The sequence below is a fragment of the Onychomys torridus genome, chromosome 2 (assembly GCF_903995425.1).
Source record: "Onychomys torridus chromosome 2, mOncTor1.1, whole genome shotgun sequence".
Classification (NCBI taxonomy): Eukaryota; Metazoa; Chordata; class Mammalia; order Rodentia; family Cricetidae; genus Onychomys; species Onychomys torridus.
Window position 1 is genome coordinate 149,736,443 of NC_050444.1, and position 26,704 is coordinate 149,763,146.

Genomic DNA, 26,704 nt, shown 5'->3' on the forward strand with positions numbered 1-26,704 from the left:
CTGTCTCTGACCCCAGATAAGTTTATTAGAGTGCACAATATTTTGGGGAACATAATACCACCACAATTCTGGGGATTCGAACTCAGATCCTCACACTTGTGAGGTGAGCGCTTTACTGACTGAGCTGTCTCCCAGCCCTCAGTTGCTCTTTGAGACAGGCTTTCACTATTTGGCCCAAACTGGCCTGGATCTCTCCTTGACATGGAACTTCCTCCTTCCTCTCAGTTTCTCAAGGATGGAGATTATAGATGTGTGCCACCACACCCAGCTGCAGCTCTTTATTATTATTATTATTATTATTATTATTATTATTATTATTATTTTAAATATAGAACGCTTCACGAATTTGCCTGTCATCCCTGCACAGGGGCCATGCTGATCTTCTCTGTATCGTTCCGATTTTAGTCTATGTGCTGCTGACGCGAGCACCACAGTTAATTTTTAAGGACTGGCTCGGGCTGGAGAGATGGTTGAGCACTAGCTGCTCTTTCAGAGGATCCAGGTTCAATTCCCTGTCGCTGCACCATGGCTCACAACCCTCTGGAACTCCAGTTCCAGAGGATCAGATGCCCTCTTCTGGCCCTCTTGGACACTGCATGCAAGTAGTGATAGACATTAAAACATCCGTGTGCATAAATAAGAAATAATCTTTAAAAATATCAGGGCTCGGGGTTGGGGATTTAGCTCAGTGGTAGAGCGCTTGCCTAGCAAGCACAAGGCCCTGGGTTCGACCCTCAGCTCCGGAAAATAAAAATTAAAAAAAATATATCAGGGCTCAAATAAGGTTCATAATGTCGTTTGTTGATCTATATTTTAAAGACTTGAGATTTCCTCTCCAGGACTGAGGTTGTAGCTCCGGGGTAAAGCACTTCCTTGATATGCTCAAAACCCTGGATTTGATCCCTAGGACTACACACACACACAAAAGAGTTTAATTCCTCTCTTCTCAAGTCCAAGCGGTGGTGGCTTTCACCTTTAATCCCATCCCAGCACCTGGGAGGCAGAGGCAGGTGGATCTCTGAGTTTGAGGCCAGCCTGGTCTACAGAGTGAGTTCCAGGACAGCCAGGGCTATAAAGAGAAACCCTGTCTCAACAAACAAACAAACAAAATCCCCCTTCTCTATTCTTTCCTCTCTCTCTCTCTCTCTCTCTCTCTCTCTCTCTCTCTCGACTCACTTCTTCTGGGACTGTTTGCAGTTTCTACATTATTTACTAAATGTGTTTACTGTAATTTGGTTTGGGCATTCAAATAACCTGCTTTAATGACCATGTTTCATATCTAGAACATGTAATTTAATCTTCCCTGTGCACTACAGTCTGAGATCAAAGGAGGCAGGACTGGCTACCTCACAGAACTCATTTTGAGCAGCAAGGCTTCCGTGACCTCCCCACACAGTTGTTGGTTAGAGGTTTGGGAAAGGTTGCAGAGTGGGGAGGACCTGCGGCGACCCGGACCCCAGGGCTGCTTTGAGACTGGGGCTTGTTGGGCAGAAGAGCCATACACAGTTTTAGAAGGTGGTCAAATGAGTTTATGAGACCCTTTCTTTTTCTCCTTTCCAGATCTTGCTGGCAGAACAGGAGAACTTTTTAAATTGATAAGTGTAACTCCAGAGGTGCTGGTCACAGTTTGTGGACAGACCTCCAGGGTCTAGGTCACAAGGAATGGGACACAGATGGAGCTGTGTGAGCTGAGGTGACTTTCTTCACCCTGAGTCTTACTGACTCATCTTCCAGACAGAAACCAGCAAACAAACACCCGTCTCCGTGGCCTCATTAGAATACTGGGGTGCTTACATCATGTGTACTTCCTTATGAATAGTCAGCCAGGCACACCTTTAATCCCATCACTGGGAGGCAGAGGCTGGAGGATCTCTGTGAGTTCAAGGCCAGCCTGGTCTATGAAGGGAGTTCCAGGACAGCCAGGGCTGTACAGAGTAACTGTCTTTTTAAAAAAAAGCTCCATCTGGTTTTTGTTTTGTTTTGTCTTTTGCTTTTGAGACAGTGCTGTTTGTAGCCCTGACTGGCCTGGGGTTCACTGCTAGAGCAGGAGGTCCTCAAATTCACAGAGGTCCACCTGCCTCTGCCACCGGCCGTGGTGACAGGCGTGAACTGCCCACGGAGGTTTTGTTTTCTTCTTACTTTTAAATTTGCGTTTATTTATGTTATGTATACATACATATGCGTGTGTGCACACTCGCACATGCCATAGTGCACACGTGGAGATCAGAGGTCAACTTGACAGAATCAGTTCTCCCCTTCTGCCGTGCGGGTCCCAGACTTTGAATTCAGTCCATCCATCTTGCTAGCAAATTCCTTTACCCACAGAGCCGTCTCGCCAGCACGTCTGGGTTCTGGCTCCCATCTTTCCCTTAGTCCGTTTGCGTTTTCAGTGAGACCTGGAGAAGAATGCCTCTGGGCTTTAGTCTTTCAGTCTATGGAGTGTTACAGATAATGGGTTTGCTCTAATATTCTGTGGCTTGGTCTGTCCAGAGACATCCTCACGGTCCAGAGCAAAGAAGTAAGTGGTCCAACCTCCTGCTTCAGCACAGCTGTAGGCTACAGCAGGGGTTTCCAGGTGGAGGGTCCCTGGAGAGTCACTTCAGCAGAATGACAAACCCAGAGCCAGTGGGAAACTACTGTTGTTGATTGATGATAGCCGTGAAGGTCACTGCAGACACAAAACTGGTATCAGTGCCTTGTATTTATAATGGTCCAAAGAAGTCAGTGTCTGCTAGAGAAACTTAATCTGCAGCTCCCAGGGCCTTACTGCTAATCTTTCTGCCCCTTTGCTGGGTTGCCATGGTAACCACGGCTGGCACTGCAGAGCCACAGGGATGAAGAATGGGTACTATTGATGCATCCCGACCCAAGAAGAGGTGCAGGCTGAAGGCAGGGCATCCGGGCATGGCCTGATGCTGCCATCTCTAGCCTTTTGCACAGGCAGAAAGCACAGACCAAGAGCCAGAGTGTGTATGTGTGTGTGTGTGTGTGTGTGTGTGTGTGTGTGTGTGTGTGTGTTTTGGGTGGGTGAGGGGCACAGAGGGCATAGCCAGTGATTGAAATTCAGGCCTTTTCTTGGTCTGCACAGGCCAGGCTGCCTGAAGGACTCTCCTGGGTTTCCCACGTTCAGATACAATTCTTTTGAGCTGGTTTTCATCCATCTTTGTCCAGTGCATATTCAGGTTTTTGCATAGAAGTACTGACTCTCAATGTTGAGAGAAATCTAGATGGCCACCAGTTTTTACATTTAAATTTCATTTATATATTTATTTCAGTGTATCTGCGAGTGTGTGTGTGTGTGTGTGTGTGTGTGTGTGCACACTCGTGAGAGTGAACATATCAAGACACAAGTGTAGAGGTCAGAGGACCACTCTGGGGACTCAGTTCTCTCCTGTCAGCTTGGGGACCCTGGGATCTAACTCAGGTCATCAGGCCCACGCACAGGCACCGTTACCCGCTGATCCGTTTTGCCAGCCCTTGCCCATCAGTTCTGATTTAGAATCTAGAGCCTCAGTCTCCTTCACTCTGAAGTCCTTGGATACATCAAGTGGTGGAGAGCTCATTCCCTAGGGAGGAAGTTCTTCCTCCCTTGGGAACGTCCTGTTTGCGCTGAAGTCTGTGTCTCCCTGATTTCCACCTCTCTGTCCTGGAATACACTCTGGAATACAACCACTGGCTATATTCTGTTTTCTGTAGAACAGGCTCGGGGTGATTGAGGACTGCTGCCAATTTTGCTTTCTTTTTTAAAAAATTAAATAATTTTCTCAATTAAAAAATTTTTAATGGAAAAAATAATTAATTGTTTATATACATTGGTGTTTCACCTGCATGTGTGTCTGTGTAAGGGTGTTGGATCCCCTGGAACTGGACTTACAGACATTTGTGAGCTGCCATGTGGGTGCTGGGAATTGAACCCTGGTTCTCTGGAAGAGCAGCCAGTGCTCTTAACTGCCAAGCCATCTCTCTCCAGCCCCACCTTTGCTTCCTTTATCCAGATCCTCTCTCTCCTTTCTGGTTCTCCCCTACTTTCAAGGAGACGGTGGGGACACTGGTGGAGGTAGTGGAGCTGGGATTGAGGTTCAGAGGTGGTGGTGGTCCATGAATCAAAGCCATGCCCTTGACTCTTGTGTGTCAGCTGGATGTGCGCATTTGGAGTGTGTGGATTTGGCCCATCCTGCGTTAAGTTCTGACTCTGCCCATGACCTGATGTCTTCCTTCAGCTTCACCTGTAAAGTGGTCGTGGTGATGTCCATCTACCTCTGTGTGTGTGGCCAGGACCAAGAAGTCAGCTGTGTACCTAGCATGTGCAGGAACCTGTGTGATGGATGCTGGAGGCTAGAACCTGAGCTCCTGGTTCACCACTGTCATTACAGGGGCCTGGAAACCCTCTGCCTTTCTCCAAACACCTTCCCTCCCAGGCTTCTCTCAGAAATTCCCCCTTAATAGATTTCTTTTCTTTCCTTTTCTTTTCCTTCTTTTTGGTTTTTCAAGACAGGGTTTCTCTGTGTAGCCTTGGCTGTCCTGGAACTCGCTCTGTAAACTAGGCTGGCCTCAAACTCACAGAGATCTACCTGCTTCTGCCTCCCAAGTGCTAGGATTAAAGGTGTATGCCATCATGCCCAGCCCAAGATATTAGTATGTTTTTATTTATGTATATGTGGATGTGTATGCATTTACCACGTTGTGTGTGGGTACCTGTGGAGGCCAGAAGAGGGCATTAGATCCCCTGGAGCTGGAGTTAGAGCTGGCTGTGAGCCTCCCAATATGGATGCTGAGAGTTGAACTTGGGTGCTCTGTAGAGCACTCTGTGCTCTTAACTACTGAGCCATCTCTCCAGGTCCCAGATAGGACTAATTTGATCCATGCTGAGGAATAGTAGGAGAATATTCAGTCTCTGTTTCCTATAATCAAACCATTGTGTTTCTGTCTTTTTTTTTTTTTTTCCCCAGAGCTGAGGACCGAACCCAGGGCCTTGCAATTGCTAGGCAAGCACTCTACCACTGAGCTAAATCCCCAACCCCCCATTGTGTTTCTGTAAGGGCAGAAAGCTTTGTATATACAACAGAACCCCTGCAGTTCCTAACATACCCAAGTCTCTCGAATGTGCACCAAGATGTTTCAGGCTGCATTTGTTGATACTGTGTGGTGAAATGGGACACAGTGTAAGGTGCTCATGTTGTGTGTTCAGAATCAAATTGCCTCATACAGCGTGGGTGAACCCTGCGAGAAATATCTCAGATTCATTATGTGTTTGATTTTTGAATTAATGTTTGGTCATCACATTTTCAGAAACATTTTACTATTGCCAAATCATTTGTGATCCTCACATTTAGTTATGTGACCCATAGCTTAAGAAACCTTGGTGGAGCTGGGTGGTGGTGGCACACACCTTTAGTCCTAGCACTCGGCAGGCAGAGCCAGGCGGATCTCTGTGAGTTCGAGGCCAACCTGGTCTACAGAGTGAGATCCAGGACAGACACCAAAACTACACAGAGAAACCCTGTCTCAAAAAACAAAACCAAACAAACAAACAAAAAAGAAACTGTGGTGGGGTCTGGAGAGATGGCTCAGAGATTAAAGGGCACTGGCTGTTCTTCCGGAGGTCCTGAGTTCAATTCCCAGCAACCACATGATGGCTCACAAACATCTATAATGAGATCTGGTGCCCTCTTCTGGTGTGTAGACATACATGCAGGCAGAATACTGTATAAATAATAGATAAATAAATCTTAAAAAAAAAAAAAAAAAAAAGGTAGCCTTGGTCAGGTTAAGCCAAAAGCCTGTTGGCTCCCTTGAATCTCTGAATCTCTAGGTTTATGTGGCAGGCTGGCTGGCACTAAGTTGGGTGAGAAAGTCTGTAGTCTTCTTGGAGTGGCTTGGTTGTTTTTTTTTTGTGGCTTCTGTATGGTCAGGCAGAAGAGAGTGGTCAGCTTATGCTTGGAAGGGGGGGCCCAGAGAGGAGTTCAGAGGACAGCAAGACTCGTGTGTGTGTGTGTGTGTGTGTGTGTGTGTGTGTGTGTGTGTGTGTGTGTGTGTGTGCCTGTCTGTGTGTCTGTGTCTGTGTGTGTCTGTGTGTGTGTGTCTTTGTCCCTGTGCCTGTGTCTGTCTCTGTGTGTGTGTGTGTCTGTGTGCCTGTCTCTGTGTGTCTGTGTGTCTGTGTGTGTGTCTCTGTGTATCTGTGTGTGTGTCTGTGCCTGTGCCTGTCTCTGTGTGCCTGTCTCTGTGTATTTGTGTGTGTCTGTGTGTGTGTGTCTGTGTGCCTGTGCCTGTGTCTGTCTGTGTGTGTGTGTCTGTGTGTGTGTGTCTGTGTGTGTGTGTGTGTCTGTGTGCCTATCTGTGTGTGTGTGTGTGTCTGTGTGCCTGTCTCTGTGTGTCTGTGTGTCTGTCTCTGTGTGCCTGTCTCTGTGTGTCTGTGTGTGTGTTTCTGTGTGTCTGTGTGTGTGTCTGTGTGTCTGTGTGTGTGTGTGTCTCTGTGTGTCTGTGTGTGTGTGTGTGTGTCTGTGTGTGTCTGTGTGTCTGTGTGTGTGTCTGTGTGTCTCTGTGTGTCTGTGTCTCTGTGTGTCTGTGTGTGTGTCTCTGTGTGTCTGTGTGTCTGTGTCTGTGTGTGTCTGTGTGTGTCTGTGTGTGTCACTGTGTCTCTGTGTGTCTGTGTCTCTGTGTGTCTGTGTGTGTCTGTGTGTGTGTGTGTGTGTCTGTGTGTGTGTGTGTGTGTGTGTGTCTCTGTGTGTCTGTGTGTCTGTGTGTGTGTCTCTGTGTGTCTGTGTGTCTGTGTTTGGAGGGTGGAATCCTGAAGTCAAGGCCCTCTTACTTTGTCCCACTGAACCTTGTACACTTTGTCCCCAGGTCCTGGAAGGAGACCAGGCTATCTTGCAGAGGATCAAGAAGGCTGTGCGGGCCATCCACAGCTCTGGCCTCGGTGAGTGAGCCCGCCTGGGGTCTGGGGCCCGGGGCCCAGCCAGGCCTACAGCCAGCTCTGAGAGCCTTTCCTTGTCTGCAGGCCATGTGGAGAATGAGGAACAGTACCGAGAGGCTGTGGAGGCCTTGGGGAATAGTCACCTATCCCAGAACAGCCATGAGTTGTCCACTGGCTTCCTGAACTTGGCTGTGTTCACCCGTGAGGTGGCCGCACTCTTCAAGAACCTGGTGAGGCTCCTGCTTCTTCCCCGCCAGACTTAGGGCAAATCCAGCATCTTGTTTCTGGGAACTGAACCCTGGGTCTTCTCCAAGAGCAGCCCTTAACCACAGAGCCATCTCTCCAACCTGAATCCAGCATCTATCTTCAGGACTGACCAGGATGAGTCAGTCAGTTATGCCCCTTGACCTCTGATCCCTGACCTGAACTTTCTGTACAGTTCTGACGCATCTTTCCTCTGTTGTTCTGAGACTGGCCCCACTCCTGCCTCGGCCTTCTGAATGCTGGGATCACCGTCGACACCCCCAACCCCCAGCTTTGTCTGATTCCTAGCCTCACTTTTCCCTGCACTACTCTGCTTCACTCAGGAGCAAAGGCAGTCCTCAGTCCTGCAACAGGACAGGAAGGGTCCCATGCAGAGGTGGGGCAGTCCGGGGAGGGCACTGAGTCCAACACCCCCGCCCTCCTCTGCCCCTTCCTCTCTTCCTCTCCCTGCCTCGACACTGCCACAGGAGTGTCTGTCCTTTGCCTTCTCGTACTTCTCTGGACCCTGATCCCCTTGGGGCGGGCTCTCTGCTCTTGCAGGTTCAGAACCTGAACAACATCGTCTCCTTCCCGCTGGACAGTCTGATGAGGGGCCAGCTAAGGGACGGGCGACATGTGAGTGTCCATGTGGGGGAGGGGTGGCTGAGGGTACAGTGATGTAGGGCAGAAGGAGAGGCCAGTCAGGGGCTGTCACCGCAAGAGTACTGCCTCATACTGGCCCTGGGTCAGTGGAGGGAGGGCCTGGCATCCATGCCACACATAGAGTTTGGCCTGTGGCTCTGGCTCCTCACCTTTACTAGCAGGCTAAAGGATAGTGAGACATGCTTCCCAGTGCTGGTACATGGGAGGTTCAGGGTGCAGGCCCAGGATCCCTAGTGCCCTACCGCTCCTCCTCTGCATCTGGTAGCTCTGGGTCCATCAGAGAGGTCCTTCAATGGAGGGTGGCAGCGTCACTTCCCTGGGCAGTCTGCCCCACAAAGCATGGGGGAGGAACTGTCCTCATTTCAAAGTGATACCAGCCTGGGAACCTCCCAGACCAGACAGGTGACTTTTTTTTTCTCAGAAGTTGAGGCTGTCTATGAGGGTGTGGATAGCTGGGCTAGCTCAGGCTCAGCCATCTGGCCCAGGCTAGCCAGACTAGGAGTCAGCTGTGTCTTCCTGGTTTGCTGTGTGGCCTTAGGGAGACTTCTCAACCAGTCTGTGCATTCATATTCTTCCTGGTAAGAGGGTGGCCCCATATCTGACAGGGGAAATCGGTGGGATAAAATAGGGGTGGTGTTTTGACCTTCATCTTCCTGCCCTCATCCTCCACGGCCCATGAGAAGATTCAGAGCAGAGCCCAGAGGTCAGCTGCACCCCAGGCCAGAACCTACCACACCTGACTGGTTCTTAGCAACTCTAGGGAGAAGTTGGGGTGGACTGACCTCGGGAAGGGAGTTGGTTGGGTATGTTAGTGTGTGTCAGTTGGAGAACAGCTCTGGATAACATAACTTCAGAGTGAGGTCCCTCTCAAAGTAGCAGAGTGTACTGTTTATTTCAGGGCTCCCTTTGGCCAACTTGTTTTTTCTTTTTCAACCCAGGATTCCAAAAAGCACCTGGAAAAGGCGTGGAAAGACTATGAAACCAAAGTGTAAGTAGCCTTGGAAGGGTGGGCTTGGGAGGGTGCTTGTATGGAAGCTGACTTTAGGATGTGTCTTCAGGGTCTCTGGCTCTTAGGCCAGGCCTGGCTGGCTGCTGGGGCCTCTGCTGCAAGACAACCCAAGGGAGCTGTTGTGATAGGGCCATGGGATGGTGCCCATGTGGACAGGGACATTGAGTCCTCAAGATCACTCGGCCCTGAGAAGGAGGTGCTAGTGTCCAGAGGCCCAAAGGGATTGAGTTGTTAGCTCAGGGCCACACAGCTGGACTGCAGATGGTAGCTGCGAACATGGGGTTGGACATAGAAGGAGAGGGGAGGTGGTGGCATGCCCAGGCTTCCTGTGCTCCCCACCATACTGTATGTCTTCCACCAGCTATGGGCCATCCCAGGGACAGAGGAGTCTGCGGCATCCAGTGGCCTACCCTTCCTAAGCAGACTCCTTGGGCTCTCTCAGGTTCCTGTTTCAGAACCTGTATTCTTCCTTGTAAAAATTAGTCTGCTTATACCTGGGCAGTGGTGGTGTGTGCCTTTAATCCCAGCACTCAGGAGGCAGAGGCAGGCGGATCTCTGTGAGTTCAAGGCTGAGATCCAGGACAGGCACCAAAACTACACAGAGAAACCCTGTCTCGAAAAACCATAAATAAATAAATGAATAAATAAATAAATATGAAGGTGAAGTAGGAGACACTACCAAAGCATAGGAGAAAACCCTTTAATCCCCAGGAATGAGACAGTAATATTGTTGTACTTTTTTTCTTCTTTATACAGTGAAATATGGTGACAGGACTGAGATCAAAGTAACCATGTTATATAATCTGCTATTTTTATTTAAAAATATCCTGTGATGCTGGATATGGTTATGTATACCTATAATGCTTGTATTTGAGAGGGTGAGGCAGGAGGATTGCAAATTTGAAGGCAGCCTGGTACATAGAGAGACCTTGCCTCAAAAGTGAGAACAATAGCTAGGCTTGGTGGTGCACACCTTTAATCCCAGCACTCGGGAGGCAGAAGCAGTCTCATCTCTCTGAGTTGGAGGCCAGCCTGGTCTACAGAGTGAGTTCCAGGTTAGCCAGGACACCATAATGAGACCCTGTCTCAAAAGCAAGTAAACAAACAACAATAAACAGGGCTGAGGGTATAGTTCAGTGTGTAGTGGCGCATGCCTTTAATCCCAGCTCTCAGGAGGCAGGCAGATCTGTGTGAGTTCCAGGCCAGCCTCATCTACAGAGCTAGTTCCAGGACAGCCAGGGCTGTCTCAGAAAAGAAGAAAAAGAAGCGGAGGAGGAGGAGGAGGAGGAGGAGGAGGAGGAGGAGGAGGAGGGAGAAAGTACTTGCCTATTGCACCCTGGGTCTAATCCCCAGCATAATATAAGTGGGTGTGGCGGTGGCACAGACCTGTAATTCCAGTACTCAGGAAGAGAAGGCAGGAGGTGAGAAGTTCAAGGTTACCCACCCTACATACGGAGTTTGAGGCTAGTCAGGGGTGCATGAAACCCTGGTTTTTTTGTTTGTTTGTTTGTTTGTTTGTTTTTAAAAAAGGAGCCAAAATGTGACCCATCTTTCTGCATTAGTACATATTTTCAGACAGCAACAGTTAACTGGGGCAAGGTGTGCCAACAGATACATTCTGCAGTGTATTTAATCTTCCCTGTCCTGGAGGAAGCATCCTGAGAACTAATATTTGCTACCATGCATAATGACTGCTGTGGGATGGGTTCCAGAGAGCATTTATTATCCTTCCGTCTCCTTGAGTCATGCACACCTGGCCAGGTCCAGACTGAAAGGTCATCTCTCCTCCCCTATAGCTGTGAGCACAGGGCCTCATCCTGCCTGGGATGGGGTGTGGCCATCTGCTCATTACGGAGGTCCAAAAATGGGCAATAGAGACACAGGCTAGCCTTATCTGTATGAGTTGCCGAGGGAACCACGTGACTCTCCTCTTCCCTTAGCCTTGTAGAGAGAGCCACATCTACCAAAATGGACAGAATCATCTTTCCCTATAATTCTAGAAACTCTGCCTTTACTAACTTTTTCTAGTAAACTTTCTGTGAGATTTCAAAGGTGTGGTAGCATGTGCCTTTGATCCCAGCACTTGGGAGGCAGAGGCAGGCAGATCTCTATGAGTTTAAGGCCAGCTTGGTGTACATATTGAGTTCTAGGACAGTCAGGGAAGTGAGACCGTGTCTCGGAAATAAAACAAAACAAGACAAGGGTTGCCATGGTTACTGACACGCTATTGATGTGGCTGGCCCTGACTAGGACTGTGTTCGAGTGGCACGTCCTGATACAAGTGACTGTGCATTCCTTTCCATGGGGCTCCATGTCTTGTCTGATGCTAGTGAGCTGGAAGGTCCTGCATTGTTCTAGCACATGCATGCCAGACCAGGCAGTACTGGGTTAGCTCAGGCTGCCAACACCATCTGCATAGTTCTGGAGCCCAAGGAAAGAGGACACTCTCTCTACCTTGGGCTGCTGACATGCCAAGTCCTGTGCTTCCCAAGGACCATGGAATAGATAATAGGCTGGTCCATACAGATCTGTTTCCTCATCTGTAAAATGGCACAATTTTACAGTGCATTTAAAGTACCCGGTGCTGGGGCTGGAGAGATGGCTCCTTGGTTAAGAGCACTGGCTGCTCTTGCAGAGGACCTGGGTTTGATTCCCAGTATATCTGTAACAACCATCAGTTCTAGAGGGTCTGATGCCTTCTTCTGACCTCCTCAGGTACCAGGCACACATGTGCTACACATACCACAGGCAAAACACTTATACACATAAAATTAAATAAATCTAAAACCAAAAGTATCCAGCAAGATTTTTCCATCTCTCTGTGCCAGAACTGGGATCAGAATAATGGAGAAGGGCCTGAGAAGCAGAAGCTCAGACAGACCCCTGCCCCTAGCATTGCCCCTGACATGTAATTTTATGTATGTGTGCCTGGGTGAGTGTCTACACTGTGTACATGTAGTACCTGTGGAGACCATCAGATTCCCCTGGAACTGGAGCCACAGATGGTTGTGAGCCTCCATGTGCAGACTGTGAATTGAACCTGGGTCCTCTGAAAGAGCAGCCAGTCTCTTAACCACTGAGCCATCTCTCCATCCCTGGTTTGTGGTCTTGAACAACTTACTTTTTCTGAGTTTCAGCTTTATTACCCCAACTGTAAATTCTAACAAAGACAGTGTGGATATCTGTAGATGGTGGTAACCAAGATGGTGGAGTGGATCTGAGCCACTATATTGGTCACCAGCCCCATCCTCTGGGTGCTAGCATTAGATAGAGCTGGATTTGAATTCCACCTCTGCCACTTAATAGCTGTGTGACTTGGACAAGCCTTAAGCTTCTCATCTGTATAATGGGGTAATAAGTCTGCCTCATGGGCTTATCATTTTAGTGTGTGAAGCCCTGGTACAAAATCAGTGCTTAAAAAATAATAGTTGGGTTGGGGGTGTAGCTCAGTTGGTAGATGATTGCCTAGCACACACCAAGACCTGTGCTTGCTCCCTGGGACTGTATAAAACCTAGTGTGGCCAGGCAGTGGTGGCACACGCCTTTAATCCCAGCACTCGGGAGGCAGAGCCAGGCAGATCTCTGTGAGTTCGAGGCCAGCCTGGTCTACAGAGTGAGATCCAGGACAGCCACCAAAACTACACAGAGAAACCCTGTCTCAGAAAAACAAAACAAAACAAAAACAAAAAACAAACAAAACAAAAAAACTTGGTGTGATGCACACTTACAGTCTCAGCATTTGGGAGGTGGAAGCTGGAAGGTCAGAATGACAAGATGGTCTTCTGGTGCACAGTGAGGCCAGACTGGGCTACATACAGAAGACCCCATCTCTGAGAAGAGTAGATTAGGAAGAATCACACTTGGCGCTCTGGAAGAGCTTCCTTAGTGGCAGGAGCTGGGAAAACTCTCTACACCGTTACCAGGTTTGCTCCCCCGGCAGGAGAAGGCGCTGCTGTCACCCCCAGTCCATAGGTAGGAAATAAATAAATAATCAACCCCGGCACCAGGGGCCCTGCCTTATTGGATTTTGCTGGTTTATACGACAAGAAGAGAAGTGACTCAATAAATCATGAGGAAAAACACAGTGGCTGTGCCGTGGTGGTATCCACGCAGAGGGCAGGATGTGCGGGCACTTTGATATGATGGAGAGGAGGGCAGCGGGAGAGGTGTGCAGGAGACTTGGCATCACAACCTAGCTTAAGGCATTAAGGTTGGCAGGTGCACGACGTGCCTTGAGTCTTATTTTTCTTTCCCTCCTCATTACACCTGGATACCTGTCTTTACCTCTCAGAGTCACATTGTTCCCCCCACTCAACTCTCTCTTCTGCTTGCTCAGTCTCCTACTTGCCTATCTATAGAAGGCCACCCCGTTTTCCAGATTTGAAGACTGAGGCTCAAAGAGGGGAAGCCGTGCAACTCACTGGCTGCAAAGCTGGGATTAGTCCCACCCCATGTGCCTGCTCTGCTGTGCTCAGGGCTCACATTTCCTGGGATGCAGAACTGTTAAGCAAGTGTCTCCTGTACGTGGGGTTCATGGATGCCAGCACCCAGCCTGAGATGTGCAAATACATTCTTGGCTGCTGTGGGAGACTTCCTGGACCCACCATCCCCAAAGAAGAGAAACAGTTCTCCTGGAGATCTGTTGGGGCACAGGGGAGAGGTCCTAGTTATTTCATTCTTTAGTGGGGAGGTGTGGAGATTGAACCAGACATTCATGAGTATTAGGCGAGCTCTCTGCCCTGGAGCTGGGTGCCACAGGCTTTCAGATCTTTGACTGGGAAGCTCTGTGAGCTCATGAGGACCAAGGCTCTGTGGTCATCTGTCCCACACACATCTCTAAGTCCCTTCTAGCTAATCAGAACTAGTCATCCCTGGTCCCATCCGGTCTTCATCACCTCTGGCATAAAATCAAGCCCTCCCTCCCTTTTGCTCTAAAGACCCAGAATCTTAGCCGGTGGGAACCAGGCCCACTGTGGTCCTGCCTCCCCATTGCCGTTGCCTCAGGCAGTATCCCACCCCTCTCCATCTCTGCACAGCTCCCTGAGTCTTCCACCTCCTGCCCAGGCCTAGCTCCTTCCAAGCTGGTATCTCAGGGTTCTAGTCCCAGCACAGACATCGATGCCTAAGCTGCCGTGATGAGGCTAGGTCTCTCGTTTACTCTCCTGACTGTGATTTGATTAGTGTCTTTCTCCTCCGTGACCCCCCTGGATTCCCCAGACCTGGCCCCCCTCTCTTGTTGCTGGTCCTAGCACACAGATGGCACAGAGAAGGATTTTGTCCCCCCACCCCATGGCTCCATCGAAGGGATGGTGGATGGGATACGGGTTGGTGAGGCTTGTTCAAATGTCTCTCTCTTTATGACCTAGGGCCAAGCTGGAGAAGGAGAGGGATCGAGCCAGGGTCACAGGAGGAAGCCACGGAGACCTGTCCCATGACACACAGCGAGAGCGACGACTCTTCCAGCTGCATATGTGTGAGGTGCGGTGTGACTCCAGTGAGGATGGGCTGGGTGTATTTCCTGTTTGCCTCTTCCAGACCCTCAAGGCTCCAGTCACAGGCCGGCTGGAGGTTCAGTCATGGTTAAGAGGATTAGCCCTGGGGTGGAGATCAAAAGCCCTGTCACCAGGATCTGACTTGCTTCACGGTTCTTGTCTTCTGCCAGTACCTTGTCAAAGCTGGAGAAAGTCAGGTGAGACAAGGCCCAGACTTCCTTCAGAGCCTCATCAAGTTCTTCCATGCTCAGCACAAGTAAGTACCCCCCGCCTCCACCTTTAATGCATTGTGGGGGACAGGACAAAGCACCCCTCTGGGGTTTGAGACCCTCCAGGTCTATGTATGTCTGAACGTCACGAGCAATGCCTTTTTTTTATGATGCTACTGTATAAAGTATTCACCATGGTTCAGGCACTAAGGATTGGGCCTGGTGATCCCACCAATCCCCCAACACCCCTGGAGCAGATAAAGCATTTATCCATATTTTATAGATGGGGAAACTGAGGCCCACTTATCAAGCTCTCAAAGCTAGCAAGTGAGATCTGAACCTGGAGAGTCTCCTCACCTCTGCATGCCTTCTCTCCCTCAGACTGCATGCCCCAGGGTGCCCTATAGGGGGAGACCTTCTCCAACTTCTGGCCTCTCATCCACATTTCCAACCTTCCCTGGTCCCTTGTTTGGCCTCTGGCCTTTCTTAGCTTCTTCCAGGACGGCTGGAAGGCAGCTCAGAGCCTGTCCCCCTTCATCGACAAGCTGGCAGCCTCAGTCCATGAGGTAAGGCTGGCCTGTCCCTTAGTTATGGGTTCAAGCCCCCGTCCTTCCGGGAAGCTATGAGTGTGGAGAGCTGGCTCCTGCCATAAAGTGAGACACTGCCCCAGTGTGCTGGGTCACGCTGTGCCCTGCAGCATCTTCTCACTGGCTGTGGACCCTGTCCTCTGCCCGTAGCTTCGGCAAGCTCAGGAGGAGGAACTGCAGAAGCTGACCCAGCTCCGGGACTCCCTCCGAGGGATGCTGCATCTGGAGAGCAGGGAGGTCAGGCCCTGAATCATTCTAAGAGAGATGTCTGACCCATCCACCCCACCCTGGCATATGGAGGGGGGAAGGAGGAAGGGAGGGGAGCCCCCACACATCCCCTGTCCCTCGAGGGGCAGTGGAGCACGGGGCTTTTCCCTCCCAGACACCCTGACGTCTCCTTTGCATGTCTGAGGGGCAGGAGCACCCACACCGGAAGGACTCAGGGGGCGGTTACTGCATCCACCAGCACCAAGGCAACAAGCAGTTCGGGACTGAGAAGGTGGGCTTCCTGTACAAGAAAAGTGATGGGTGAGTGACTCAGAGAGCTCAGGCAACTTGCCCAAAGACACACAGCTAGGACACAAGGCTTAGAGAAGATGCCCAAGGACTGTTCTTGCATTCCTGTGGACCATTTTGCACAGTCTGACAGTATACAGTTATCAAAGGACAACCGGGCATGTGACTCTTAGGTCACTAAAGGTTGTTCTTCAAGAACTGAAGCAACAGAGCCGTCCATGGGCATGCCTTTATTCCCAGCATTTGGGAGGCTGAGGCAGGGGATATCCATGAGTTTGATATCTAGCAGCAGTTAAGACTTACAAGCACTTAATACGCCTTCATCCTTGCCCTTTATACAGTATACTGTATATGCCTAGAAATAAAAACATCAACTATGCCGTGCTTCCTGGCATTAACTTTTCATTTTAGAAAGGGGCCAGGGAGATGGCTTAGAGCAGCAGTTCTCAACCTGTGGGTCATGACCCCTTTGGGCAGTGGTTCTCAACCTTCCTAATGGTGTGACCCTTTCATACAGTTCCTCGTGTTGTGGTGACACCCCCCCAGCTATAAAATTATTTTCATTGCTACTTCATAACTGTAACTTTGCTACTGTTACGAATTGTCATGTAAATATCTGATATGCAGATGGTCTTAGGCAACCCCTATGAAAAGGTCATTCAACCCCCAAAGAGTCGTGACCCACAGGTTGAGAACTGTTGCCTTTCAGGGTTGACGTTTACATTACTGTTCACAATAGTAGAAAAAATGACAGTTATGAAGTAGCAATCAAAATAATTTTATGGCTAGGGGTCACCACGTGGAGAACTATTTAAGGGGTCACAGCATTAGGACGGTTGGGAGCCACTGGCTTAGAGGGGAAGGGTGCTTACTGCCACACTTGACCATTTCGCTCAGTCCCTGGGACCCACACGGTAGAAAGAGAACCGACTGCCTCAGTTACTTTTCTATTGCTCTGAAGCGATTGGCACCATGACCAGAGCAACTTACGGAAGAACGAGTTTATAGGGGGTTTATAGATAGTTCCAGAGGGTGAGTCCCTGACCATCCTGGCAGGGAGCCTGGCAGCAGACATCACATCTCACCAACAAGCACAAGGCAGAAAAAGAACCTACATGGAATGGCATGGGTTTTGAAACCTCAAAGCTTAGCCCCCCCCCTGCCCCCACCCACCTCCACCCCACCCCCCCACCCCCCGTCCCCGCCAATGACACATCCATCTCCTCCAATAGGCCACACCTCCCAATCCTTCCCAAACAGTGCTACCAACTGGAGACAAAGGATGCAAACATGAGCCTGTGTGGACCGTTCTCATTCAAACTACCACACTGACTCCCTTGGGTCATCCTCTGCCCCCCATTCCTGGGCTTTGGCATGCTCACCCACAAAATAAGGGAGGTCATGAGTTTCATTTCTTCCATCAGGCCAGAAGCTCACAGGGTACCAGAGTCATATTGGCCCTCTAGAATAAAGGAATTCCAAAGCATGAAGCTGTCCCTCATGAAGTATGAGGATACTGGGAGCTTCTTGAGGGCCGAGAGTAGCAAAGGACAGTGAGCGGGAAAGGTGTCATAGATTCTGTTCTCTGATGCAGGGGAATTAAGTGTGACCCACTTGTCACTGTTTTTCTGTCCTTCTGGGCTTTAGGATTCGAAGAGTCTGGCAGAAGAGGAAGTGTGGAGTCAAGTATGGCTGCCTGACTATCTCACACAGCATGGTGAGGCCTCTGAGCAGACAGATGTGGAGCCCTCAGATCCAGTGTGAGAGGTCCCTGCTGGGAGGAAGGATGGTGTCCACATCCCCTCCCCAGGAGGAACAAGACTGTCATGATTATTTAATAGAAAACAAAGGACTCACAGGCCCAGGAGTAACACGTTTGTCCACCATCCCCCAATTCCCACAGATCAACCGGCCCCCGGTGAAGCTGACCCTGCTGACGTGTCAAGTGAGGCCAAACCCTGAGGAGAAACGGTGCTTTGACCTGGTGACCCGTGAGTAGTCTCCGCCAGCCCCACACTGCCCTGAGGTGCTGTGGCCAGGGCTCTGGATTCAGTCCCACTGAAGTAGCCCAAGGCAGTTACCACTGCAGACCCAGGACTTCAGGGGCTTGATACAATGTGGCGGTATTGTGTTCCCCGAAATAAACTTATCTGGGGTCAGAGAACAGGACGGCCACAATATTAAACATGAGGATAGGCGGTGGTGGCGCACGCCTTTAATCCCCACACTCGGGAGGCAGAGCCAGGCAGATCTCTGTGAGTTCAAGGCCACATTGGAAACAGCCAAGCATGGTGACACTTGCCTTTAATCCCAGGGAGTGATAGCAGAGAACAGATAGATATATAAGGTGTGAAAACCAGGTACCAGAGCTAGTTAAGCGTTTGGCTGGTTAAGCATTCAGCCTATACAAGGTTTCACCTCCCATCCCACCGAACATGAAAACACATCTATTTTCATATATATGAAGTATGATGGCCATTAGAACACAATGGCTCTGGCTTACCTGGCTTTTGAAACTGATTGAAGTTTTTTGTGGATCTAGGGTGTTGGGGGCTTTAGTTCCAGCTTTAAGGGAAGGAAGGGCAGTCTGGGAAGGAGCTGGTCTTTCAGGCCAGGAATATAGATCACACTGCCTTGCACACATGGAGCTCTGGGTTCTGTGCTGAGAACTAGGCATGGTGGTACACACCTATAATCCCAGTATGGGGGATCAGAAGCTCAAGGTAATCCTCAGCTACATGGGGAGTTTAGGCTAGCCTGGGCTACATGAGACCCTGTCTCATTGTTTTTTTTTTTTTTTTTTTTAAGGCTCTTTTCTTCAGGGAGCCCTCTTGGAAGGAATGAGGAGGGGACCCAGGACTCTAAGATGGGGGGCCGGGTGTCCAGAGGAGAGAGGCATGCATAGAGACCCTCAGAAGGCCTGACCTGCTGTAGAGAGAGCGTTTGCATTTGGCTCTGAGAGGCACAGAGATTGTAGCATTTATGAGAAGGGGGAGCTTTAAGGGGGGCAGTAGGGTAGGAGGCATGGAAGCAGAATGCAGACTCCCCCTATGAGTCTTACAAGGGACTTCACACACCAGAACAGTGAGAGGCAAGGCCTGGAACTGCCTCTTACAGGTCTGGACCTTGTTCCCTGATAGTCGGGACCCATAGAGGTCTGGAAGCAGGGTGTCATATGCTTAAAGCCATAGACACAACAGCTTGGGGTCTGGTAGGGCTGGATGAAGGGGGAGAGGTAGGAAGCAAGGAGAGTAGAGGGGAGTGGTGACTGGGGATAGGGGGCGTGCTGTGCTTGAGCTGGGTGTGGGGGTGTGTGATGCACTGACCCTGGAGCCAAGGGTACAGAGAGCTGGGGTCCTACTTTGGAGATGACTTCTGAAGGTGGTGACACCTAGGAGCGCCTGATCGCAGGGGCACACAGGTGTTTGTCCTGGGGAAGGCCTGCACGATCTGTGGGCTTGATGCCCTTCTCTCTCACCCACAGACAACCGTACATACCACTTCCATGCAGAGGACGAGCTGGAGTGTGAGGCGTGAGTGCCGGCTCTGGGCCAGCAGCGGTAGGGGCAGTGCATGGGGCAGGGAGCTTGGTCCACACCCGGTCTTCTGTCCCCAGTCCGCCTGTTCCTTCTGCACAGATGGGTGTCGGTGCTACAGAATAGCAAGGATGAAGCACTGAGCAGCGCCTTTAACGGGGAGCCCAGTGGGGGCCAGTGGTCTTGGGGCACCAGGTTGGACACGGAGCCCCAAGACCTCATCAAGATGCTCATTGCTGAGGTGAAGAGCAGGCCGGGGAATGGCCATTGTTGCGACTGTGGGGCTGCAGGTCAGTGGTGGAGAAGGTTTGGTGGGAGGTGTGGAGAAGGGACTCAGCTGTAGGCTTCAGCTGCATTCCTCTGCAGACCCCACGTGGCTCAGCACCAACCTGGGTGTGCTCACCTGCATCCAGTGCTCGGGTGTCCACCGTGAGCTGGGCGTGCGCTTCTCCCGAATACAGTCTCTCACCCTGGACCTCCTGGGCCCCTGCGAGCTGCTGGTGAGGGCAGGGTCAGGGGTCAGAGAGAATGTTAGGGGTGTGGGGCCGGGCTGGGGAGACCGAGCTTGGCTAACTGGGAGTGGATCCAAAGTAACCAAAGTGGGGTGGGTAGGGGCGGCGCCTGGGGAACTGTGGGGAAGGGCCGAACTTTCTTGAAGGCTGAACCCTGCCAGGGGCTCTGTCCTAACCCGTGATTTTCCTGGCTGACTCAACACACTGTGCTGTGCCTCCAGCTGGCTTTGAACATTGGAAACTCCCACTTCAATGAAGTCATGGAGGCCCGTCTGCCCTCCCACGGGAGCCCTAAACCCTCTGCTGAGAGTGACATGTAAGGACAGTCTCAAAAGGTGGGGTTTGCTAGCTCCCCAGTTCCCAGAGTCTGAGAGGGATCTGGGGTCAGAAGACTGGGGAGAAGGGAGCTCTCTGACCTGGAAGTTATCAGGACACCAGATTCTCCTGGAGGGTGGTTCCAGAAGTTACTATGTGGAAAAACTGAGGACCTATGATTGTCTATTGTCTTGGTAGGAGTAGCCGCAGGAACTACATTGTGGCCAAGTATGTGGAACACAGGTTTGCACGCCAGTCCACACCTGAGCCCCAGAGGCTGAGGACAGCTATCTGCAGCAGGGACCTCCTGTCTGTGCTGGAGGCCTTTGCCAATGGGCAGGACTTTGGGCAGCTGCTGCCAGGGCCTGATGGGCAGGTGAGAGCCCCTCCTAGGGCCACTTTAACCCACCTACACTCACATGCTTCTCAGACTCCCTCTAGGACCAGATGTGACGATCTTCTACCATCTGCTCAAATCTCTTTTTTTAAAGATTTATTTATTATGTATACAGTGTTCTGTCTGCATGTATGCCTGCTCGCCGGAAGAGGGCACCAGATCTCATTCTAGATGGTTGTGAGCCATCATGTGGTTGCTGGGATTTGAACTCAGGACCTCTGGAAGAGCAACCAGCAACCAGTGCTCGTAACCTCTGAACCATCTCTCCAGCCCCCATCTGCTCAAATCTTACACATTAGGTGGGAAAGAGAATAACTCTGGCCAAGCAGACCTGGGTCAGAATCCTGGCTGTATCTTTTTTTAGCTGTGCAGTTACTTAACTTCGCTGAGTCCTGTTTCCTTATCTATGACATGGGTTAACAATATCCTTGGAAGTGAGGAAGGGCAGGTCTAATTAGAGTAGTGAAAGCCACAGCATTTTAGAGATACATTCACGAGGAAGGGAGGGTTTCAGAATGATCTCGTCAGCAGGAGTGGCTGTGACTGATTAGACATTTAAAAACTAGATGTTATGAGGCTGGAGAGATGGCTCAGTGGTTAAGAGCACTGGACTTCTCTTCCAGAGAACCTAGGTTCAATCCCCAGTATTCACATGGCAGTTCACAACTATCTCTAACTCCAGTACCAGGGGTTCCAATGACCTCTTCTTGGCTCTGTGGGCACTATATGCATGTGGTACACAGACAGGCAGGCAAAACATTCATGCACATGAAAATGGAAAAAAAAAATGAAGGCAGCCAGACGTTGGTGGCGCACGCCTTCAATCCCAGCACTCGGGAGGCAGAGGCAGGCGGATCTCTATGAGTTCGAGGCCGCCCTGTTCTACAAAGCTAGTTCCAGGAAAGGCACAAAGCTACACAGAGAAACCCTGCCTTGAAAAAAAAAATGAAGGCAATCTTTTACAAACAACTGGAAGTCTCCAGCTGGGGGTGTAGCTCAGTGATGGAGCATAGTGAGTTTAGCCTGTGAGACTCTGAGAGAGCCCCCAGCACTGGAGGAGGTGGGGCAGGATGTCTCTGAACTGTGCGTCTGAAATCTTCACAAGCCACCTAGTGGACAGTGAGGGCATAGCATTTGGGTGAGGTGGGAAGCTGGACCACAGCACTTGGGTCAGGAGAGTAGAATGGGCGGGCACACTTAGAAAGCAGGAGGCCAAAGAGATCTCCGTGAGGATGTGGGAGAAAAGGAGAGCCCCAGTCCGATGGAGATTTGGGAACCCCTTCTCCTAGAGCCCAGGAGGAACCCCTGAAGGAAACCATAAAGGACTGCTTGGGCTTTCTCACGCTTCCCTAATGGGAGGGTCTGTCCGTATGGTCTCATCTCATGGAGTTTCTGACCACTTCATAATCAGAGATGCTGGGGCAACCCAGGTTCAAGAGGGCAGCCCTGGGTTGAGGGCAGGTGACGAAACTCAGGCATGTGTGTGTTCAGGCACCTGGAGAGCTCGCCCTGCATTTGGCCATCAGAGTCGCCAGCCAGGCTTCCCTGCCCCTAGTGGACTTCCTCATCCAGAATGGGTGAGAGCCCGTCTGCCACCAGCAGCCTCCCTGTTCCCCCACCGCCTCCCTGTCCTATCTCCTTCCCTGGGGCTCTGACCCCTCACCTGCCTGTTCCCCTCCCGGAACCTCCCTGCAACCCCCTCCTTCCAGTGGCCACTTGGATGCCAAGGCCGCAGACGGGAACACCGCCCTGCACTGCGCTGCACTCCACGGCCAGCTGGACTGTCTCAAGCTGCTGCTGAAAGGCAGAGCTCCAGTGAGGGCAGGTACGGCCTGATGCCTCCTCCAGACTCCTTTCAGACTGCCCTACGTGGGGCCTCCTGCCCTCACAGACCAGAGCCCTGGCAGCAGGCACACTCTTTGCAGGCATACTCCTAATACTCCTACTCCTGGCTTGCTTCTACACTCCTCTGTGGCCGTGGGGTGCTGGCTGTCATTCACTTCTAGAGCCTCAACTTTCTCACCTGTAAAATGGGAGGCGTGAGCCCACCGAAAGGTGGGGATGGAGCAAACTGAATCCTATCTGAATCTGGGTACACTAGTGATGTAACTGTTTTCTGCTTACTATATAACATGTGTCTGGTCCCATGATAAGTGATCTGTACTGTTAATCACTGAATCCTCACAGCCTGGCCAGATAGTTTCCGATATCATATTCATTTTATAGATGAGAAGCCAGGCACTCATGGCTCACGTCTTTAATCCTAGCACTTGGGAGGCAAAGCCAGGCAGATCTCTGTGAGTTCCAGGCCAGCCTGGTCTACAGAGTAAGATCCAGGACAGGCACCAAAACTACACTGAGAAACCCTGTCTCAACAAACAAACAAACAAAAAGACCCAGAGAGAGTAAGTAGTGTTGTAGGAATTTAGCAGAATCATTTTATGGGGTAGATATTAGAGTGAACAGCTGGTTTTTAGAAGTACTTTGACCTTGAAGAATCCTAGTGAATACAATGGTTGTTTCCCTCGATCTGTAGAACTGTTTTGCTGAAGGGTCTTTGAGCCATCCCATGACTTTGGTCACAAGACGCCTCAGGCACACCTGAGACTCTTGCATTATTGTGTATTGTGCACGATACATAATGAAGGACCAGAATCATGGGGGCATGTGATGCTCTCCTTCAGTAAGACATGTGAATTAAGATTAGGGACCTTAGTATGAGGAAATACTTTGTGTAACAATAAATATGCCTATGTGGCAGCAGGAAGGTCCAAAGTAGGTCACCTAAGGTCACAGAGCTAGGCGTTAGAGAGCCAGTTTTCATACCCAGACAACCCAATTCTGAGGCCCACATTAACCTCTAAGCTGCCTTGATTCTGACCATGGTCCCTGGATTTACCCTTTGCAGTAAATGATGCTGGAGAGACAGCTCTGGACATAGCTAAGAAGAAACAGCACAAAGAGTGTGAAGAGCTGGTGAGTCTGAGGGAAGAGGCCATCCTCTAACCCCTCCTCACCCCTGTTGGCCCTCTGACACGGCAAGCCTTTGTTTTTGTCAGCTGGAGCAGGCACAAGCAGGGACCCTCACTTTCCCTCTCCACATGGACTACTCATGGGGACATTCCTTGGAACATGGCTTTGACAGTGAGGAGGATGAGGAAGAAAAGGTAGGCCCAGCCCTTCAAGAGTCATATTGGGCCTGCTGTGGGAAGAGCAAGCTAAGCTGTGGAAACCAAGTTGGCCTTGTCCCCACAGCACTGTCCTGTGAAGCCCCCTGCTCAGGCCTGCTGGAGCAGTGGGAGGCTGGACATCAGCAACAAGACCTATGAGACCATTGCTAGCCCGGGACCAGCTGCTTCCCAGAGCCAGAGTGAGGACAGTCCCCCACCCCTGCCCGTCAAAAACTCTTCTAGGACCATCCTCCCAGGGCGAGCAGGACATTCCAGTGGAGGTATAGTTGGCTGCCCAGAAGTATTGTGATCATGCCCATTTGTTGAGAGATTGCTGTGTGAGGGTACTGAGCTGCGGTTGCATACCAGAGCTAAGTGTGGTGGCTCATGCCTGTAATTCCAGCTCTGAGGAGATGGAGGCAGGAAGATCAAGAGTTCAAGACCACACTTGGCTATATACTGAGTATAAGGCCAGCCTGGGCTCCTTGAGACCCTGTCTGAAAACAACAAGAGAGAATGAATGGCGGCAAGTCCATCCTGCCCGTCAAGGTTCCCTTAGGGTTGCCATCCTCTCCTCAGGTAAAGGAAGAGATGTTAAGTGACATGCCACCATTGTTGAAGCTTCTGTTGTGAGATTCCAACCCAGGTTGGTCTTGCTCAGATTCTTAAGTGCTTCACTTAAACAAAAAGACAAGAATTTGTGGAGCATGCCCTGTGTGAGCCTAGTGAGGGGTTCGAGACTGGGAAGCAGTCGGTCATAACATGAGGCTCGACACCCTAGAGTGCTAACCCCAGCAGGGCCAGGTTTGGTCCTGTGCAGCGTGCTCTTCCAGCGCCCAGCAGAGCTTGGCTGTGTTCTTGGACTTGTGTGTCGGATGAATGGAGCTTGCTCAGGAGGCCAGGAGAGAGAGAAAGGGAAGGGGAGAGCCTACTGGAGTTGACAGTGGCTTAGGAGGGCTCCCTGAAGGAAGTAGTGCCTAAACTGAGCTTGGGGGATGAGCAGGAATGCCCAGGCTGAGGAGTGGGGGTGAACAGGAACCATACTAAATGAGAGTGCTGGGGTAGTGGAGGGTCTGGGGGGTTACGGGAGAACGTGATGGATCCTAGAAGCTAAAGTCAGCTTTGACAGTAGACAAAGAGAAAAGTATTTCTATTTTCCTCCTTTTTTTTAAAAAAAGATTTATTTATTTTATGTATATGAGTACTCTATTTGCATGTACACCTGAGTGACTGAAGAGGGCATCAGACAGAAGAGGGCATCAGATCCCGTTATAGATGGTTGAGGGCCACCATGTGGGTGCTGGGAATTGAACCCTGGTCCTCTGGAAGAGCAGCCAGTACTCTTAACCACTGAGCCATCTCTCCAGCCTCACGTTTCTACTTTCTTACCACAGGGGAGCAATTACAAAACAAATGTCACTTTGTGTTTCTAGATCGCTCTGATACCCCCAGCCTGAGGTCAGAGTCTCCCGAGGTCTTAGAGAACCCAAACAGTCCAGCGTCTTCCTCATCCAGCCTCACCAGCTCTGTGGAACCTGGGGGACTGAGCCTAGTCCCACCTAGTCCTGAAGAAGGCCTCCAGGAGCCACCAGGCACCTCCCGACCTGGGCCTACTTCTGGGATCACCCCTACTGAGGTGCATCTCCCTGTCAAGTTCAGGTTGGTAAGGTCCTGCTGTGCCACCCAGTGTGCCTCCTGACCTCTCTGAGCATGTGTTGGCCTCCCCACCTTTGAACAGTACCTGTCTGAAGCCTGGGTCATAGTCTTACTCTAGGACCTAAGTTGTAGGCTGGACCTGGTTGGAGGGTGGCTTATTTTTTCCTCATACTACCACCTGCTTTTAAATCTGGCCAGGAGAGCCAAGGAAGAGGTGGGGCTTGGGCAGCTGAAGTTGGGGGCAGGAGAAAAAGCTTAGCCCACCTGCATGGATCCTTCTTTTTTTTTTTTTAACCTTTTAGAGCTTTATTGAGAGAGAGAGAGAGAGAGAGAGAGAGAAACAGAGAGACCACGTGGAGGGAAGAGAGCAGAAAGAGAAAAGGAACACACAGAGGGCCTGCCTACTTTTTAGGGTGGGACACTATCGCAGGCTGATGACATAATTAAGGACATAGTCCTTACATCTCAGACTTTCACTTACTATAAAAAAAGCAGGTAGATGGGAAAGGGCTGTCGTTCCTCTCAATAACTGCTTCCAGCTGACTTTTGGACGTCGGTTGGCTCTTGGGGGAATGGAGAAGGGGAGTGTTCTGAGGTAGACAGGCGTTGTGGGATGCTGTCTGTCATCCATTTGCTCTGGAGACATGTATTCCTCTTGACTGTGGCTGGGAACCTTCTGTCTGACAAGATGCTGGTGACATAGAAAAACGCCTTTAGCTGTTACAGTTCCTTATTTGATGATTTCTGGACTCCGGTTCTGTGGTGGTCCTGTACCACTAGCTGAACAGTGAGTTAGAACAGGGAACTGGGAAGAGAAAAGCTTGTGGTACATGAGAGTTTATTTTTTTGGAATTAGGGACAAGGCAAAGATCATGGCCCTGTCTGTGTGCACATGAGAAACACAGGTAGTAACTTTAAAGTGAGACAATGAGCTCTTATCTTAGTTGGAAATCTTTTTTCATTAAGTAACTCTGAAAGTACAATTAAATCTGGTGAGGTAAGTAAGGCTGTCCCCTGTACCCGACAATAGAAAGGAGGAGTGACATCCTAAAACTCCCAGGACTGAGTCAGTGGCTCTGGTGTCCAGAAGGAAAGAAACTGATCACTTCCCTGCTGCATTCTGGGTTCCCTGCTGTGTCTGTAGTCAAGCCAAGGTTTGTGCCTGGGGGCAGACAGCTGACTGGTTGTCTTTCTAGGCGGCACTTTTAACAAGGCTGTTGATGGCGTGGCAGGGCATTCACTAGCCTGTGGCCTTTTTTCAATTAAAACAGGGACCCAACAGCTTTTGGGAGTTAGCGAGTGCACATGGATCCTTCTTAAGCCCCCATGAAATCTTTACCTGTCAATCCAACTGCCTCTCTTTTTTTTTGTTTTTGTTTTTCTTCTGATTTTTTAAGACAGGGTTTCTCTGTGTAGTTTTGGTGCCTGTCCTGGATCTCGCTCTGTAGACCAGGCTGGCCCGAACTCACAGAGATCCACCTGGCTC

The 26,704-nt window shown here is 50.4% G+C and overlaps 1 protein-coding gene and 1 non-coding gene across 2 annotated transcripts in view; one reads left to right on the forward strand and one right to left on the reverse strand.

Moving 5' to 3' along the window:
• Window positions 1-26,704, forward strand: part of Asap3 (ArfGAP with SH3 domain, ankyrin repeat and PH domain 3) — a 48,947-nt gene that overhangs the window by 20,421 nt on the left and 1,822 nt on the right. The window contains exons 2-23 of the mRNA XM_036178901.1: window positions 6,844-6,916; window positions 6,998-7,143; window positions 7,718-7,792; window positions 8,758-8,807; window positions 14,195-14,306; window positions 14,491-14,576; window positions 15,020-15,095; window positions 15,267-15,353; window positions 15,535-15,644; window positions 17,280-17,349; window positions 17,536-17,623; window positions 19,117-19,165; window positions 19,271-19,458; window positions 19,535-19,668; window positions 19,902-19,996; window positions 20,194-20,371; window positions 21,884-21,969; window positions 22,102-22,217; window positions 23,301-23,368; window positions 23,452-23,559; window positions 23,648-23,843; window positions 24,996-25,221. Of these exons, the coding sequence (XP_036034794.1) occupies window positions 6,844-6,916; window positions 6,998-7,143; window positions 7,718-7,792; window positions 8,758-8,807; window positions 14,195-14,306; window positions 14,491-14,576; window positions 15,020-15,095; window positions 15,267-15,353; window positions 15,535-15,644; window positions 17,280-17,349; window positions 17,536-17,623; window positions 19,117-19,165; window positions 19,271-19,458; window positions 19,535-19,668; window positions 19,902-19,996; window positions 20,194-20,371; window positions 21,884-21,969; window positions 22,102-22,217; window positions 23,301-23,368; window positions 23,452-23,559; window positions 23,648-23,843; window positions 24,996-25,221 (2,417 nt within the window). The remainder of the gene's footprint in view (window positions 1-6,843; window positions 6,917-6,997; window positions 7,144-7,717; window positions 7,793-8,757; window positions 8,808-14,194; window positions 14,307-14,490; window positions 14,577-15,019; window positions 15,096-15,266; window positions 15,354-15,534; window positions 15,645-17,279; window positions 17,350-17,535; window positions 17,624-19,116; window positions 19,166-19,270; window positions 19,459-19,534; window positions 19,669-19,901; window positions 19,997-20,193; window positions 20,372-21,883; window positions 21,970-22,101; window positions 22,218-23,300; window positions 23,369-23,451; window positions 23,560-23,647; window positions 23,844-24,995; window positions 25,222-26,704) is intronic.
• Window positions 323-429, reverse strand: LOC118578933. The gene has a single exon (XR_004944322.1). It is a non-coding gene; the product is annotated as a U6 spliceosomal RNA (small nuclear RNA).